At 48.8% G+C, this 15,237-nt stretch overlaps 1 protein-coding gene across 2 annotated transcripts in view; it reads right to left on the bottom strand.

Moving 5' to 3' along the window:
- The window catches only part of LOC144734110 (adapter SH3BGRL-like), a 45,789-nt gene that overhangs the window by 26,863 nt on the left and 3,689 nt on the right, over positions 1–15,237 (bottom strand). For both annotated transcript variants that reach the window (XM_078616172.1, XM_078616171.1), the window contains exons 2-4: positions 6,073–6,258; positions 4,578–4,658; positions 2,995–3,057 (exon numbers count right to left, since the gene is read on the bottom strand). In XM_078616172.1, the coding sequence (XP_078472298.1) occupies positions 2,995–3,057; positions 4,578–4,658; positions 6,073–6,258 (330 nt within the window). The remainder of the gene's footprint in view (positions 1–2,994; positions 3,058–4,577; positions 4,659–6,072; positions 6,259–15,237) is intronic.

The following is a 15,237-nucleotide window of genomic DNA, read 5'->3' on the forward strand; positions in this document are numbered from 1 at the left end:
TGCAATGGACGCATTGCTAAGGATGAGGCAAATCTCAAAATGTGGTTGACCACACTACAATCCCTTTACAATACCAACAGCAACATCATCATTATCATCGGCCTGGGTTAATCCACTGCTAGATGAAACCGTCCTGCCCAGCCGCCACACCTCGCGGCCCCGTGACCCCGTAACGATCCACCGAGCAGAGCGGCTGAAATCCATCGTGAACTTTGACCTCGGTTTTCTCATCAACGTCATCCGACCTCGGCACTTGACGCGAAGCACCTTGCGGTGGAAGGATTAAGTGGCGTTTACGAGGCGCGGAAATCGTTGCCGAGGCAGGAATGAATGCAGCAGCACTGCCAGCCTGGATATCACGTGAAGTGACTCCCCGCTCATGCGGGCACTGAGTCGGGACCTCATTCCCCATTGAACATTGAATTCACATTTCACAAACTTTGCGGCATTTCATACGAATATTTAAAAAAATGTCCTATCCAGTACCGGTTGTACTGCACTGTGGCTCTATACCGGTACGGATACAATTGTGTTGTGACAATGTTGGTGATGTCCAAATTTCCGTGTCACCATCAGGCCAGGTGGCTCACAGTTGAGCAGTTAAATTTTGATTTGAAGCTTTCGTGACCGCAGGGATTCATATTCTTGGTTCTTTCGGTAAAGTCACGTAGAAGGGAAATAATAAAATAAAAAATATATAAAACAATAAAATTCTCACGACGTTTCGACTGCAACACAAGCAATCATCATCAGGTGGGACAACCACAGCAATTATGACGGCCGATTGTGTTGCGCCCGAAACGTCGTGATTTAATTTATTTTATTTTATACCTACGTGACTTTACCGAAAGAACCAAAAGTTTGAATTGTGTAACCAAACTGAGTTGTGAATAAAGCACAATTTGGTGAAGCGATGTTCGTGTGCGAATGACATTGTACGGAGAAACTCAAACAAACCCACCATGTCTGTGGAGAAAGGAGTCCTGTACCATAAAATAACACACAATGGGGCAAGCAGGGATGAGCAAGATTAGTCATTACCAAGATGATGAATGAGGGCTGCATCCCAGGTAGCGCGCACGCATTGAACCAACGTTGGCCGGTTCTGAGCAACTATGACCCATCGTCGTCACTTGTCATCAGCCACGATCAATCGACTGCTGGATGAAGGCCTCCCCCAAGTCATCGCCATGCCACACGCTGTCTGGATGTAACAATCCGTCCGGCACCTGCCTTTTAACCTGTCCCGAATCCTTACCCGCAGCACCGCTCCTTCTACGTCACGCTGCAAACTCTTTGATCGCCCCTCATACAAGGCGTCTCCCTACCGCCGTGCAGTGCGCTGTCTAACCACCGCCAGTTAATTTGCACACCAACAAAAAAAAACTCGATAAATGTGCAGCGATGCTTCAGCGTCACGGACGTGATCACGAGCCATGCTTTATCCACTGCTGGACGAAGGCCTCGCCCACGCTGTCAACACCTCCGCGCAGTCCGCCACAATCTATCCAACTCCTGCACACGAGCCGATGTCATCGCTCCATCTCCGAAGAGGACGACATTTTTGGGGCCTTCTCTCATTTGGCTGCCGTCATCCTTTCTCGGGACATATCCTGCCCAATTGAGCAACTTCTATACTTTTTATTTTATTTTACCAGGTAAGGCCCCACTGAGCTATGTAGCTCTTTTTTAATAGGCGACCTGGCCACAAATGATAGCTCAACGAAGTGGCTCGTCACGTGGAAATGTATAGCAGCCAAATACTCTAAATGCACGTTGTTTCTAAATGTGGAGGCAAAAACGGAGGACTCTGAGAAAAATCCACGCGACCACAGGGAGAGAAACGCAAACTCCAAATATACAGGTATCAGGGTCGGGATCGAACCTCCGACCTCCTGCACACCAGGCGAGGTAGTTAACATCTCGCCATCTTGGCATCATATTGTAACAGTCCATTGGTTCTCAGTGTAACCCTACGCACCCATTCCTCCATCGCTTCTGGCCCTGAGTGGACTCAATGCGGCGGGCTGCCTGGGATGCGATGGAGCACAGCACGCAAGCGATTGACATTTGACAAAAGCGCGCGCACGGGCCGGCAGTCCTGCTTGCCTCATTCGCAGGCAGCTCCTCCACCTCTTCTTCCACCTGCTCCTCCTCCTCCACCTCCTCCCCCTCCTCCTCCTCCTTTTCATCAGCATGGTACAAAAAACACGGTCACGTGACAGGCGACGGACGCCGCGAGCATCGTCGCTTTCAACAAAACGCGTTGCCAGGTTTCATCGTCCGACGGTGTTCACTTCAGGGGTGTTGCGCCCAGCAGTGAGCGAGCAAGACCGAGCGTCAGTGTAGGGATGGCCCAAGGGGTCCTGGAGTCACGTAAAAAAATCAATTGCGGTGCACCGAATATCAGCTCCTCATTCAGATTCTGCTAAAAGTGAAACCACCCCCACCCCCACCTCCGCTGAAACCTGAGAGCACACGCGCGCTAATTAATATCTATCCGTCGCCTCGATCTTGTTCGCAGCTCTCTTCTCTGACTCGGGAAAAAAAAATTAGCGACAGGGCGAGTTATTTTTCAGGCTGACCACGTGCGTGGACCGTTGACGCCAGCGCACAATGGCCTCCTCTCGCGAACAACGTCCTCAATGAAGCAGCGCGGTGCATTGGTGTTGCCCCCGGTTCACACACAACCGCGGTGTTCTATGTTGTACGTTGAACTTACACGTTGAACTTCTGTCGCACCGTACGTAGCCGACCGTGCCAATCGGAGGTGTGGGGGAAGGACAATAAAAACTGAAGATAAAAAGCGGCTCAATAGGAGTGAGCTATCAAACCCTTTGCGTCAGACTTCCTCCGATGAACTTGAGTCACGATTTATAATTATTAACCGTGGCGGCTGTCAGATTAGAACCGTGAGCTTTTGCTAACAAAGTGCCGAACGCTCTACCGCTACGCCGTGTCACCACCCGAACAAAGTACGCTTAACTCCGGTACCTCGTGGTCTTCTGCCTGCGGTTCCTCCAAAGTCCCCTCCACTGCGGCCTCCTCCACTTCTGCCTGTGGAGGCGACAAGAACATGCATCTTGCTGTTCAACTGAGCCATGACAGAGCCGTGCCAAGGAAACAAATAGGTTTTTTTGCCACAGCAGAACCCGAGCCACGCTGCTGATGAGTCTACCGACTGATGCACGTATGGCAACAATGATTAGCCCCGACCCTGGCCCTGCTTAGCCCCGAGCCTGAATCAGAAGGCCATTGCGTCTCAACTAAATTAAACTATTTTTTATTTTACCAGGTAAGGTCATTTGAGCTATATAGCTCTCTTTGGGAAGCGACCTGGCCACAAATGATAGCTCAAAGAAGTGGCTTATTACGTGGAAATGTTTTGCAGCCAGATACTCAAATAATATAATCAAAACGTGTGTTTATAAATGTGTAAAGGAAACAAACCTGATGACCTGGAGAAAAAGCCACGCGACCACGGGGAAAATGACATGCAAACTCCATATATACAGGCATCAGATCGGGATCGAACCCACGACCGTCCTGTATACCAGGCGAGGTAGTTAACATCTCGCCACCGTGGTGCCACATTCTACTCCTGGCTCGGCTCGACAAATAACCAGAGGAAAGCCACCCGTACTGAGAGAGCCCAGCGCAGGTTCGGCTCGGATGTGTCAGTGGAAATGGGGCCATGTTTAACGGATGTGTCAGTGGAAATGGGGCCATGTTTAACGGATGTGTCAGTGGAAATGTTTTCATGTTTAACGGTCATATATTCCGTGGCGTTAAACGCCGGCTCAAAATTTATAAGAAACGCCACAATCCCACACTGCTCCTGCACACGCGCTCCGATTTCGCCGCTCCATCTCCTCTGTGGTCGTCCGCTCGGGCGCGTTCCCTCCTTTGTTGGCCACCACTGCCTCGTCTGTTTTGGTCATCGGCCACCATCCCCTTTGGGCCGTATGCCCTACCCAAGGCCACTTGCTTGCCTAAACGGTCAATGTGCCGCTCTATAAATAGGGCCGATAGGAAGTATTTACTTTGAATATTTCGTCTCCGCTGGGTCGCGGGAATGGGCAATGCGGTGCCCCAGTAGGGGTTGTGTGTGTGTGCCCCAGCCCCGCTGGAGGCCGGCATAGCCGCATCGAGAATTCGAGTCGCGCGTAGCCCAGATGCCATCTCGGGTTGCCACCTGGTCCTGGAGTTCCCAGAACTTCTGATTGGTAGTTCTCCCACCAAAATTCAAAAGTCCAGTTTTTCTTTTCAATCAGTTGTACAAGTAGGAATTATGCCCACTCAAAACAATAAGTTTACACGTGAAACAATTACCTAGCGGCTGAGCCACGCTCGCGGCCAACACCGGTGATGATGATCTGAACCGGTGCTGGGCCCTCTCCTACGTCGACTCAGCCTTAAATGTGTAAACGGTGCGGTGTGTGTTAACATCAGCAATGGAGAGATAACGGCTTGCCGTGCCGGCACGTTAACCTCCCTTGCCCCAGCAGTCCTTTGAAGGCTATTCGGGGAATCTTTGTCTTTGGTGCGTGTGCTTTTAACACTCGTGGGTGTCAAACCTTTTCTTGGGGCGGTGGGGCTATTCCGAGGAACGTGAGGATGGCTTCATTCTCCTTCGCATTGAAGAAAGCCTCATAATCCTGAATGAGTGAGAGAGGAAGAGAGGACACACGATATCACATCAAGTGGGTAATTGGGATATTTGTTGTTGTTGTATCTCTCCCCTTACCTCCGCCAATCTATTACAAATCCGCTCTAAACATCATCTCACGAGATGAAGAAGCTATTCCAAAACGATAATAATAATAATAATGAATCTCTCCAAGAGCAGAGGAGTGCAGAGATAAGGTTGCCACCTCGATTTAGGTGGCAAAAAAAAGTTACCCGGAACATAACGTCAAGCAGAATATCTCAGTGGATGAACGGGACCGCTGACCCTCCTTCAGTGTAAGTGCAGAGGGCAGAGGAGTGTGGACGAGGACTTTATCATTGCAGCTGGGAAGGCCCCATTGGAGCTGAGCCTAACGTTTCGACGCTGACGACCGCAGCTCAAGAAGATGAGATAAGTTCATGTAAATGCATTGTACTGAGTTATGGTGATTCGTTGTTGTTATGATTATTATGACTGCAGCATACATACATAATTTACATGCATGTACATGCATTATGTATGCTGATTAACTGTGAATAACCCACCAAAAATATACATGTATTGCAATTTATATGAATACACGAGCAGGAAATATCCGGCGTTGCCCGGGTACTTGCGGATATCTGTTGCGAATGTCGAGTGGTGGCTCAATCGCTGTGTTCAGAAGGAGGGGGATCAGTGGCGTTTTAGCGAATGTTATGATTTTGCTATGTTCATGGGGCCTGCGATAAATGTAATATAGCGTGCCCACAACGGGGTATGACATCATACTGGCTCGTTCATCACGAAGCGTGTAAGCTGCAAGTAAGCGGGGTAATTGCAGCAGGCACCGGCGGTCGCTGAAAAAAACATGTCTCATTGACCAAATCGAGGAGGACACATCTTGTTTTGAAGGGCGAATGACGCCGTGCTGTTTGTCTCTCGCACGGGAAGGTGACGGACGTGGTCACGGAGGTTGACCGTCAATTGGAATCCCCAACGACGGCTAATCGGAATGATGCGATCAACGGAAATTGTTAGATTCACTTCATGCGGAGGGGGGTCATCACGTGATGACCCCCCCCTCACCCTCCACCCCCCCTCACCCTCCACCCCCCCTCACCCTCCACCCCCCCCCCCTCACACTCCACCCCCCCTCTAGCCCCCCCCCCCCGTCACCCTCGCTGGCCACACACCTATCCACCCACCCCCTCGTGAACCGTGCCGGCCTTCACAGCTGCTGCTCGCCAACAACAGCACTTGCCCCCAACCGCCTGTTAAGGCTACACAGCGCGGGGAGTTCTTTGTCTTTGTGTGCTCCCTCCTCAGCTAGCGGGCCGTGGTGGCACGGAATCCCCCGTGCCCCCCCACCCCCCCCCTCCCACGGGGTTGATTCCCCCGTGGTGTGGATGGAGGCCTCTGACCCCGCAGTAGGCCTCCTCGTTGAAGATCTGCGGCGGGAGCGGGTTGCCCGCGATGGGCCTCCTCGCGCCCGGCACGTTCTCCCTCATCCATTGGCGGTTGATGTCGTTCATGGCGATGTCGAGCTCCTCGTAGGCGATGCGGTTCGACTCCAGGAAGCCGACCACGTCCTGCTGCTTCTTCTTGATCTGACGGCAACGATAAGGGGTGGGGGGTGGGGGGGGTGTAAGGGGTCGTACATAAATGACGTCACGCGATTTTGGACGATTTTTGACCCCCACCCCCCTCATGACGTCACAAAGCTCTGCCCCCCCCCAAACCATATTTACATTTTTAAAATAAAACATGCTTCAAATCGCTTTAAAATATTGTCATTGTAGTGCGTACTTAATGTGGCGCTGCACTCTGATGTTGTAGGAGAAAACATGTATTAAAAAATCTATTTAATTAAGTAGAACGTGTTGTCTATATTTATTGGAAATTGCGCATTTAGATGTGACGTCACATTTCTCACCCCCCCCCCCCCTCGTCACACATCGTCACAAATGTCTGACCCCCTCCCTAGGTGTTTGACGTCATTTATGGACGGCCCCTAAGACATGGCCGAACGTGCGTGCGGTTAGACACGTTGGGGCACCCCCCCCCCCATCCCGCCTCCTCCAACGTTGTGTCAACGTTTGGGGCCAAACGTTCCATGTTTTTTGTGTGTCACCCAGCCTCGTGAAGGAGAGAGTCGTGGTGGCGAATCGGCGCTGGGCTCTTCCAGGACGGATGGCTTGCCTCCGGTTATTTGTCGAGCCGAGCCAGGAGCAGACTGTGACGACACGGTGGCTAGGAGATGTTAACTACCTCGCCTGATATACAGGAGGTCGTGGGTTCTATCCCAACCCTGACGTCTGCTGTATATTTGGAGTTTGCGTGTCTCTCTCTCATCATCACCACGGTGGCTAGGAGATGTTAACTACCTCGCCTGGTATACAGGAGGTCGTGGGTTCGATTCCAACCCTGACATCTGCTGTATATTTGGAGTTTGCATGTGTCTCTCTCTGTCATCATCACCACGGTGGCTAGGAGATGTTAACTACCTCGCATGGTCTACAGGAGGTCGTTGGTTCTATCCCGACCCGGACGCCTGCTGCAGTATATATTTGGAGCGTGCATTTGTCTCTGCCTGTGGTCGCGTAGATTTGTATCCGGGTCCTCCGGTTTTTCCCTCCACATTTAGAAGAAAACGTCTTTGGCTGCTACTATAAATTTACACTTGATAAGCCACTTCGTTGAGCGATCATTTGTGGCCAGGTCGCTTCTGAACAAGAACTATTACATAGCTCAGTGGGGCCTTACATGGAAAAATATGTTTTCGTGTTCATAAAGAGTGCCCTTCAAGAATGGCTCCTGTTGTCACGTTCTGACCCGCCCAAACTGGACATCGGTGAAAAAGAGCTTTATAGATCATCGGATTCCTCCAGTATTAATACATATTCTGATTCTGAAAACATCGCTGCGAATGCAACCTTAAACTCTTTAGACCAAACCCGGACAGATTAATTTCTCAGTCTATTGCCAACAATGTGCAGTCTACTGTGAAAAAGTTCAACGCAATACTGGCAGCAGACCTCGACACAAATCAATTCCTGCCACCTCTAAACAGAGACGGGGACAGAGAGGCAGGTGCCCGGACTGTAGCTGTCATTGAGACACAATTGCTTGCATAAACACATTTGGCTTCTTAGCAAACACGTGGATAGCTAATGGCTCAAACAAACACTATTTGCTGGCATTCCATTGGCAGTGCACAACACAACACAGAGCTCCACACACTCTTCAGTAGGAAAACTGTGGTCTTAAAAAGAAAAAAAATACATCAGGTAACGTTTTGGGCAATGACCCTTTTTCAGGCCAGGAAGATAGAGTGGATGAGAGTTGGAGTTATTGGTGTGTTCATCTGTACGGGTGTGTGAGCGGTAGTGCAGTCGTGAGCGCACTGCGCTACAAACCCAACTACCCGAGTTCGATTCCCGCTCACGGCCAACACCGGTGACCGGTTATGGGCCTCCCCTAGGTAGACTCAGCCTCAAATAAGTACCTGGCGTGGTGTGTAAACATCGCCACTGGGGAGACAAAGGCGGCCGGACGTGGTCCTAGCCACCCCCTTGTGTGCCATGCCGGCCTTCATAGGCGCTCGCTAAGATCACTTGCCCCGACAGCCTGTGAAAGGCTATACGGGGGATCTTTGTCTTTGTGCCAACTGTCTGCATGCTGTGTGCCCAAGTGTGGTGGTGGTGGTGTGAGCGAGTGTGTGTGTAGCAAGGAGGAGGAGGAGGCTCGTGAATGACACTGCTGGGCAGCTGGGCCCTGAGCTTGACTCCCCAAACACATCAGCAGCCACAGGAATGAGCACAGCACTGGGTCGCACAAAGACAAAGATCACCCGTGTAGCCTTTCACAGGCTGTTGGGGAAAGTGCCTGTTCGCGAACGATCTACGAAGAATCGGACCGACACGGCACACTGGGGGGGGGGGGGTGGCTAGTCCTGTACCACGACCCGGCCGCCTTTGTCTCCCTAGTGGCGTTGGTTGCACAGCACTGGGACACACACACGCACCACACTCGCGCCAATAGGCGGAACGGTGGGAGGCAATTCGATATCGGTGTGACCTTGTTCAAAAAGTATTCACATTTTTTTAGGCGACAGTGGAGCGCAGTGGTAATGCCCGTGACCTTACAGCAAGAAGGGCCTGGGTTTAATTCCCAACTCGTGTGTGGATGTTTATGTTGGCCCCTGCTCTGAATCTTGGTTCCTCCAATTCCCTCCAGGTTCTACAGTTTATCCTCATAGCTACAAAAAAACCCACACACACACACCGCGTAAGGGGCCGTCCATAAATGACGTCACACAACTGGGGGCGATGTGTGACGAGGGGGGGGTTGAGAAATGTGACGTCACATCAAAATGCGCAACTTTCAATAAATATAGACAACACGTTCTACTTAATGAAATTTACTTTTTAATACATCTTTTCTCCTACAACATCAGAGTGCAGCAGCACATTAAATACGCAAATACGCACTACAATGACAATAGTTTAAAGCGATTTGAAGCATATTTTTTTTGGGGGGGGGCAGAGCTTTGCGACGTCATATTTGAGGGGGGGGGTCTGACTTTTTGTGACACCGTGTGACGATGGGAAGGTGGGGGGTCAAAATCGTCCAAAATCGCGTGACGTCATATATGGACGGCCCCTAATGTCACCGGAATTGGCCCAACATCCCAATGCTGACAAACGACATGGAAATCACTCAATTGGGATCAAACAAAGACCCCCCGTGTAGCCTTAACAGACTGTGGGGGCAAGTGCTGTTAGCGAGAACCTACGAAGGCCGACAACGGCACACGAGGGGGTGGGTGGCCAGCACCACGCCCGGCCGCCTTTGTCTCCCCCAGTGATTGATTTGAGGCTGAGTAGACCTATGGGGAGGCCCAGGACTGGTTCAGATTATCGTCGTTGGTGTTGGTGGCCATGAGCGAGAATTGAACTCGCAGCAGCAGCAGCAGCATCGCGGCCTACGGCAAAAAAACTAGGCAGGACCTGAAATAAGTAATATTTAAAAAGAAAATTTAAACACGCTTTAATAAAGTAATGGCACAACTCCACGACTCCAAGAAGTGGCCGCAAAGCTTGCCTTAACGTCAGGGGCCGTGGTGATTTACAGCCAACGTCAGTTGAGCATGGACAATTAGACCCAAGCCGAAACATAACATATAAAAAATCATGTTTAAAAATATTTTTTTTTAATTTAATGATAGAATATGGTATTGTCATCAGTATGACATAAGTATACCAAGTTTGCAGTCGATACCACATTGGGAAGTGGGTTAAAATTGAGTTACAAGATTTGAGGACACAACAACAGACGGAGTGAGTTAATAGAAAGCGTGTAAAATATTCGAGACTCGGTGAGGCTTTCTCGGGTAAGCAAGCGTCTCAATAATAATGATTTGGAAATTCGTTCATCCGATCATGTGAATACTTTTAAGTCTACTCTTAAAACGCCCCTTCTTAAGTCTGTTTAATACGTAGGCTTTCGCGACCAATATTATTTATAATAAAGGTTTTTGGGTTCGTTCGCACAAGTATAAATCTGTGATAAACCCTCCACCACCCGACACAGCCAGTGAGGTTTGTCACGTAAACAAAACGTGGCAACGTACTCATCGGATTCCTCCAGTATTAATAAACATTCGGATTCTGATAACAATTTAAAAAAGGGGGGGGGGGAGTATGAGGGATGCTCATCCCTCCTCCGGCCTTTGTTGGGAGTTTCCTGACAGAAAGTTTCCCGCACCTCCGATTCGCACGGCTGGCTACGTACGGCGCGAAAGAAATTCGACATACACGTACCCACATACAGATGTGGCAGGTGGTGGCCACAGAGCAGTCGATTAGAATTGTCAGTGGATCACCGTGGAGGCAGCAGCGAGAGTTGGTGGATCACCTGCACGGACGTCGTGAAACTCTTGACTCCTGGGATCTTTCGGTAAAGTCACGTAGGTGGAAAAATAAAGTGAAACAAAAAATTGCATTTTGATTTAAAGCTTTCGTGACCGCAGGGATTCATATTCTTGGTTCTTCCGGTAAAGTCACGTCGAAGGGAAACAATTGTTTTATATTTGTATTATTTTATTGTTTCCCTTCTACGTGACTTTACCGAAAAAAACAAGAATAAAATCACGACGTTTCGATCGCTTGTGTTGCGATCTAAACGTCATGATATGTTATTTTTTATTTTATTTTTCTACCTACGTGACTTTACCGAAAGAACCAAAGAGTATGGATTCCTGCAGTCACGAAAGCTTCAAATCAAGTCGTGAAACTCCCTTCCCGTGGACGTCGATGAGGTACCGGCTTCTCCTGGCTCGCTAGGAGAAGCCGGTAGAGCCAGTGGACCAATACCCATCAGTTCCCGTCTACACCGCTATAAAGTGTTCTTCCCTGCCGCAAGGCGTGGATTTTCTCCGGGTGCCCCAGTCTCCTCCCCACTTGTACAACATAAGCACGGCTCGTCATTAATTTGCTGAAAACATCTTAAGATTTTTTTTTAACTCATATGTAGCAGCGGCAGGAACCTCCTGAAAATTATCCCTACAGCTCCGTGTGGCTCTCCTAGATAAATAAGTGAATTATAATAATATAAATAAGCAGACATCACCAATCGCGCCCCCAGCTCTCCTTCTGAGTTTGCTTTGAGGCCTCCAGTCAAGCAATTCTGGTCGTGCCGTGCCCTTTGCCAGAATTATGAATGGACATTTAGTTTTTTATCATGGGACCTTTTTTGCCAGTATCAAGTATTAGAAATAAGAATAACTTTTATCCCTTCTGGCAATAAAACAGGAGATGTTCAGATGTTCAAACACCAAATAGAAACCTTTTGCAAGGAATCAAATCTGCATTAACCGCACGTACTTGTTTTGAACATGCAAACAAACATGCTCTGTTTATTATAATATGCATTGGCTTTGAAACTTAATTAGCCTACAACGCACTTGATTCTTTGCAAAAGGTTTCTATTTGGTGTTTGAACACATTAACACCTGTTTCATTGCCAGAAAGGATACAACCTATTCTTATTTGTCGGACATTTCATTGTCTGTTTATGCGACATCAATAACCGCGGTTGTAACGTAATTTGGAAAGGGGCGAAAATCAAATCCCAGGCGCCAGTGGAAAATGTTGCGACGTGGCGCGCTAGCGAACGACAATTCACAATCTTTGCACACGTATTGCCCACGTGTGCCGGCATGCACTGTGCCTGGCACTTCCTGCCGCGAAGCCGAACAACAGGAAATCTGTGTCGAGTCGTGTTGCTCCCAGCATGTGGCGCGAAACGTCGGACATCAAGCCGAGCAACGTGCGGTTGGACGCGGAGATGCATCGGAGCGCTATAAGGAATTTAATTTTGCACAACTTCGATTTCAGTCACTTTTATTCTTAGGTTTTTTCGATAAAGTCACGTAGGTAAAAAAATTACAATTAAAATGAATAAAAGTAAAATAAAAAATAAAATAAAAATCACGACGTTTCGAAGGAAACACAAGTCACAGGTGGGACCGTCACAGCTAGATTTGCTGTATCTTGATACACCTGATGACGGAGACTTGTGTTGCCTCCGAAACGTTGGGATTTTTATTTTTATTTTATTTTTATTTTACTTTTATTAATTTTAATTTTTTTTTACCTACGTGACTTTACCGAAAAAATCTAAGAATATGAATCCTTGCAGTCACGAAAGCTTCAAATCTAGAATTTCAGTCACTCTTTGGTCACTTGTGCAAGACTGCATTAATTGCTTCGTACTGGATGAGAGGCTTCGAGTGAGATGTGGGCACAAGAAAAACACATCTCTGTGGAGGCAGTTTAACAAATGTAACTTAACTATTTTTATTTTACCAAGTAAGGCCCACTGAGCTATGTAGCTCTTTTTCAGAAGTGACCTGGCCACAAGTGATAGCTCAACGAAACGGGAGAAAAATTCACGGGACCACGGGGAGAGAGACATGCAAATTCCAAATATACAGCAGGCGTTAGGGTCGGGGTTGAACCTATGACCTCCTGTATACCGGGCGAGGTAGTTAACATCTCGCCACCACGGCGTACAGTTAGATTGCAGTTAGATTGCAATCCCAGATTCTATTAACCATCTACATCATTGTGGGCGTGTAAACATCGGTGCAGTTAGATTGCAATCCCAAATTCTATAAACCATCTACATCATTGTGGGCTTTTAAACATCGGTGTAAATAAGCTCAATCTGTTGGAGGCAGCAATGCCATCTTAAAAATGTAAACAAATTATCTGGTGATGCTGCTGCGTTGGCAGTGGTGCACAAGCACAGTTAACAACAACAACTGAACGCATTAGTCAATCACGCTGTGTGCGGCCTTAAAAGTTTTAACAAATATATAAGAGAGGTGACGTTTCGGGAAATGACCCTTACTTTATAGCACACAGCTAGAGAGGCCAGAGAGAAGGAGTGGATAGTAAGAGTTGGAGATTGCACTTTAGAGAATTAGAAACAAAAATTCAGAATAAGAATATTTATTTATGGTGGAGAAATCCGTTGGGGCCTGATGAGAATTTCATTTCAAAAAGAGAGTTTTCTGATGGCATCAAGTTTCTAAATTAGTATACCCAGCTTAAATATACGCTCCAAGCCTGGGGTGTTTCATTCAGACGCTGTCTTCCCGACAGACCTGTTCTTCACCTGAGGACGGCTGCTTGCGTTGTGGCCGAAACGTCGTGAGAATTGTTTGATTATGTTTTATTATTATTTTATTACTTCCCTTCTACGTGACTTTACCGAAAGAACCAAGAAGATAGTATACGACACTCTGGAGTAGCTATTGAGGAACGGACACACCCATCCGACAAATCAAAGAAGCATTGCCAAATAAACCGCGTAGAAAAAAAAAATCACTTGCTACGCAGAAGTGTCACCTCCAAACAAAACAGCACGGAGTTTCATAATTCACGTGGCGCTGTGGTGGGGGGGGGCACGAGCAACAGGGAAGGACGCGTGGCTCCCCGTGGTGCCGTGCCAGCACTAGTGCCCTTCACCGAGCCCGCCCCGGTCTCGCAGATCGCGACCGCCACGCGACGTGGACTCGCCAGCCAGCCAGCCGGCTCGCTCGCCATGCCGCCCGATGGCCGTGTCAGCAGCAGGCGTTCACGCACCTTAACCACCCACCACCACCCCCAACACCCCCCGCCGCCGTGTTAGGCCTCCACATGCGACTTTGGGAGCCAGTGTTGGTTGTAAGCGAGCACCCGTTAAGGTCGACAATGGCGCACGAGGAGGTGGCATAGGCAGAATCATGCCCGGCCACCTTTGCTGACGTTTTTACACTGCCCAGGGGTCGGTTCAGGTATAACTTGATTGTGATGTTAGCCAGTCTCCGATATGGTCTGGAGACAATAGACTGACTGACCAGTCTCTGATGGGGTCTCTAGACAACAGACTGTCAGCCTGGTCTCTGATGGGGTCTCTAAACAATAGACTGACTGAGCAGTCTCTGACGGGGTCTCTAGACAATATACTGACTTGTCTCTGATGGGGTCTCTAGACAATAGACTGGCTGGTCTCTGATGTGGTCTCTAGACAATAGACTGACTGGTCTCTGATGGGGTCTCTAGACAATAGACTAACCGGTCTCTGATGGGGTATCTAGACAATAGACTGACCGGTCTCTGATGGGGTCTCTAGGCAATAGACTGACCGGTCTCTGATGGGGTCTCTAGACAATAGACTGGCTGGTCTCTGATAGGGTCTCTAGACAATAGACTGACCGGTCTGTGATGGGGTCTCTAGACAATAGACTGACTGGTCTGATGGGGTCTCTAGACAATAGACTGACCAGTCTCTGATGAGGTCTCTAGACAATAGACTGACCAGTCTCTGACGGGGTCTCTAGACAATAGACTGACGAGTCTCTGAAAGGGTCTTTAGACAATAGACTGACCAGTCTCTGACGGGGTCTGTAGACAATTGACTGACCGACCAGTCTCTCATGGTGTCTCTAGACAATAGACTGATCAGTCTCTGACGGGGTCTGTAGACAATAGACTGACCGACCAGTCTCTGATAGGGTCTCTAGACAATAGACTGACCAGTCTCTGACGGGGTCTGTAGACAATAGACTGACCGACCAGTCTCTGATGGGGTCTCTAGACAATAGACTGACCAGTCTCTGAAGGGGTCTTTAGACAATAGGCTGTCAGACCGGTCTCTGACGGGGTCTCTAGACAATAGACTGTCAGACCGGTCTCTGACGGGGTCTCTAGACAATAGACTGACTGATCCCTAACGGGGTCTCTAGACAATAGGCAGAGAGACTGGTCACTCCACAGCACTGTTGCACAGAAACATCGCGGGGAGCATGCGATTGTTCCTCTGCAAGCCTGCTTCTTTGGAGGCATCCGACACGACGGCCACGTGCCCAAACGTAGGAACAACACACAGAGGCACGCGTTCGCATCCACACACATTCGGTTCCTTGTAAACATCCTTCCCTCTCCAACCTCTCCACTCCCCCGTGTGTTGACGAATGCTCTCCGTGTGCCTGGGAACTGTTTTTATTTTGTCCATAATGACGAGTAGAAATTGGTACC

The sequence above is a fragment of the Lampetra planeri genome, chromosome 50 (assembly GCF_965212315.1).
Source record: "Lampetra planeri chromosome 50, kcLamPlan1.2.h2, whole genome shotgun sequence".
NCBI classification, from domain to species: Eukaryota; Metazoa; Chordata; class Hyperoartia; order Petromyzontiformes; family Petromyzontidae; genus Lampetra; species Lampetra planeri.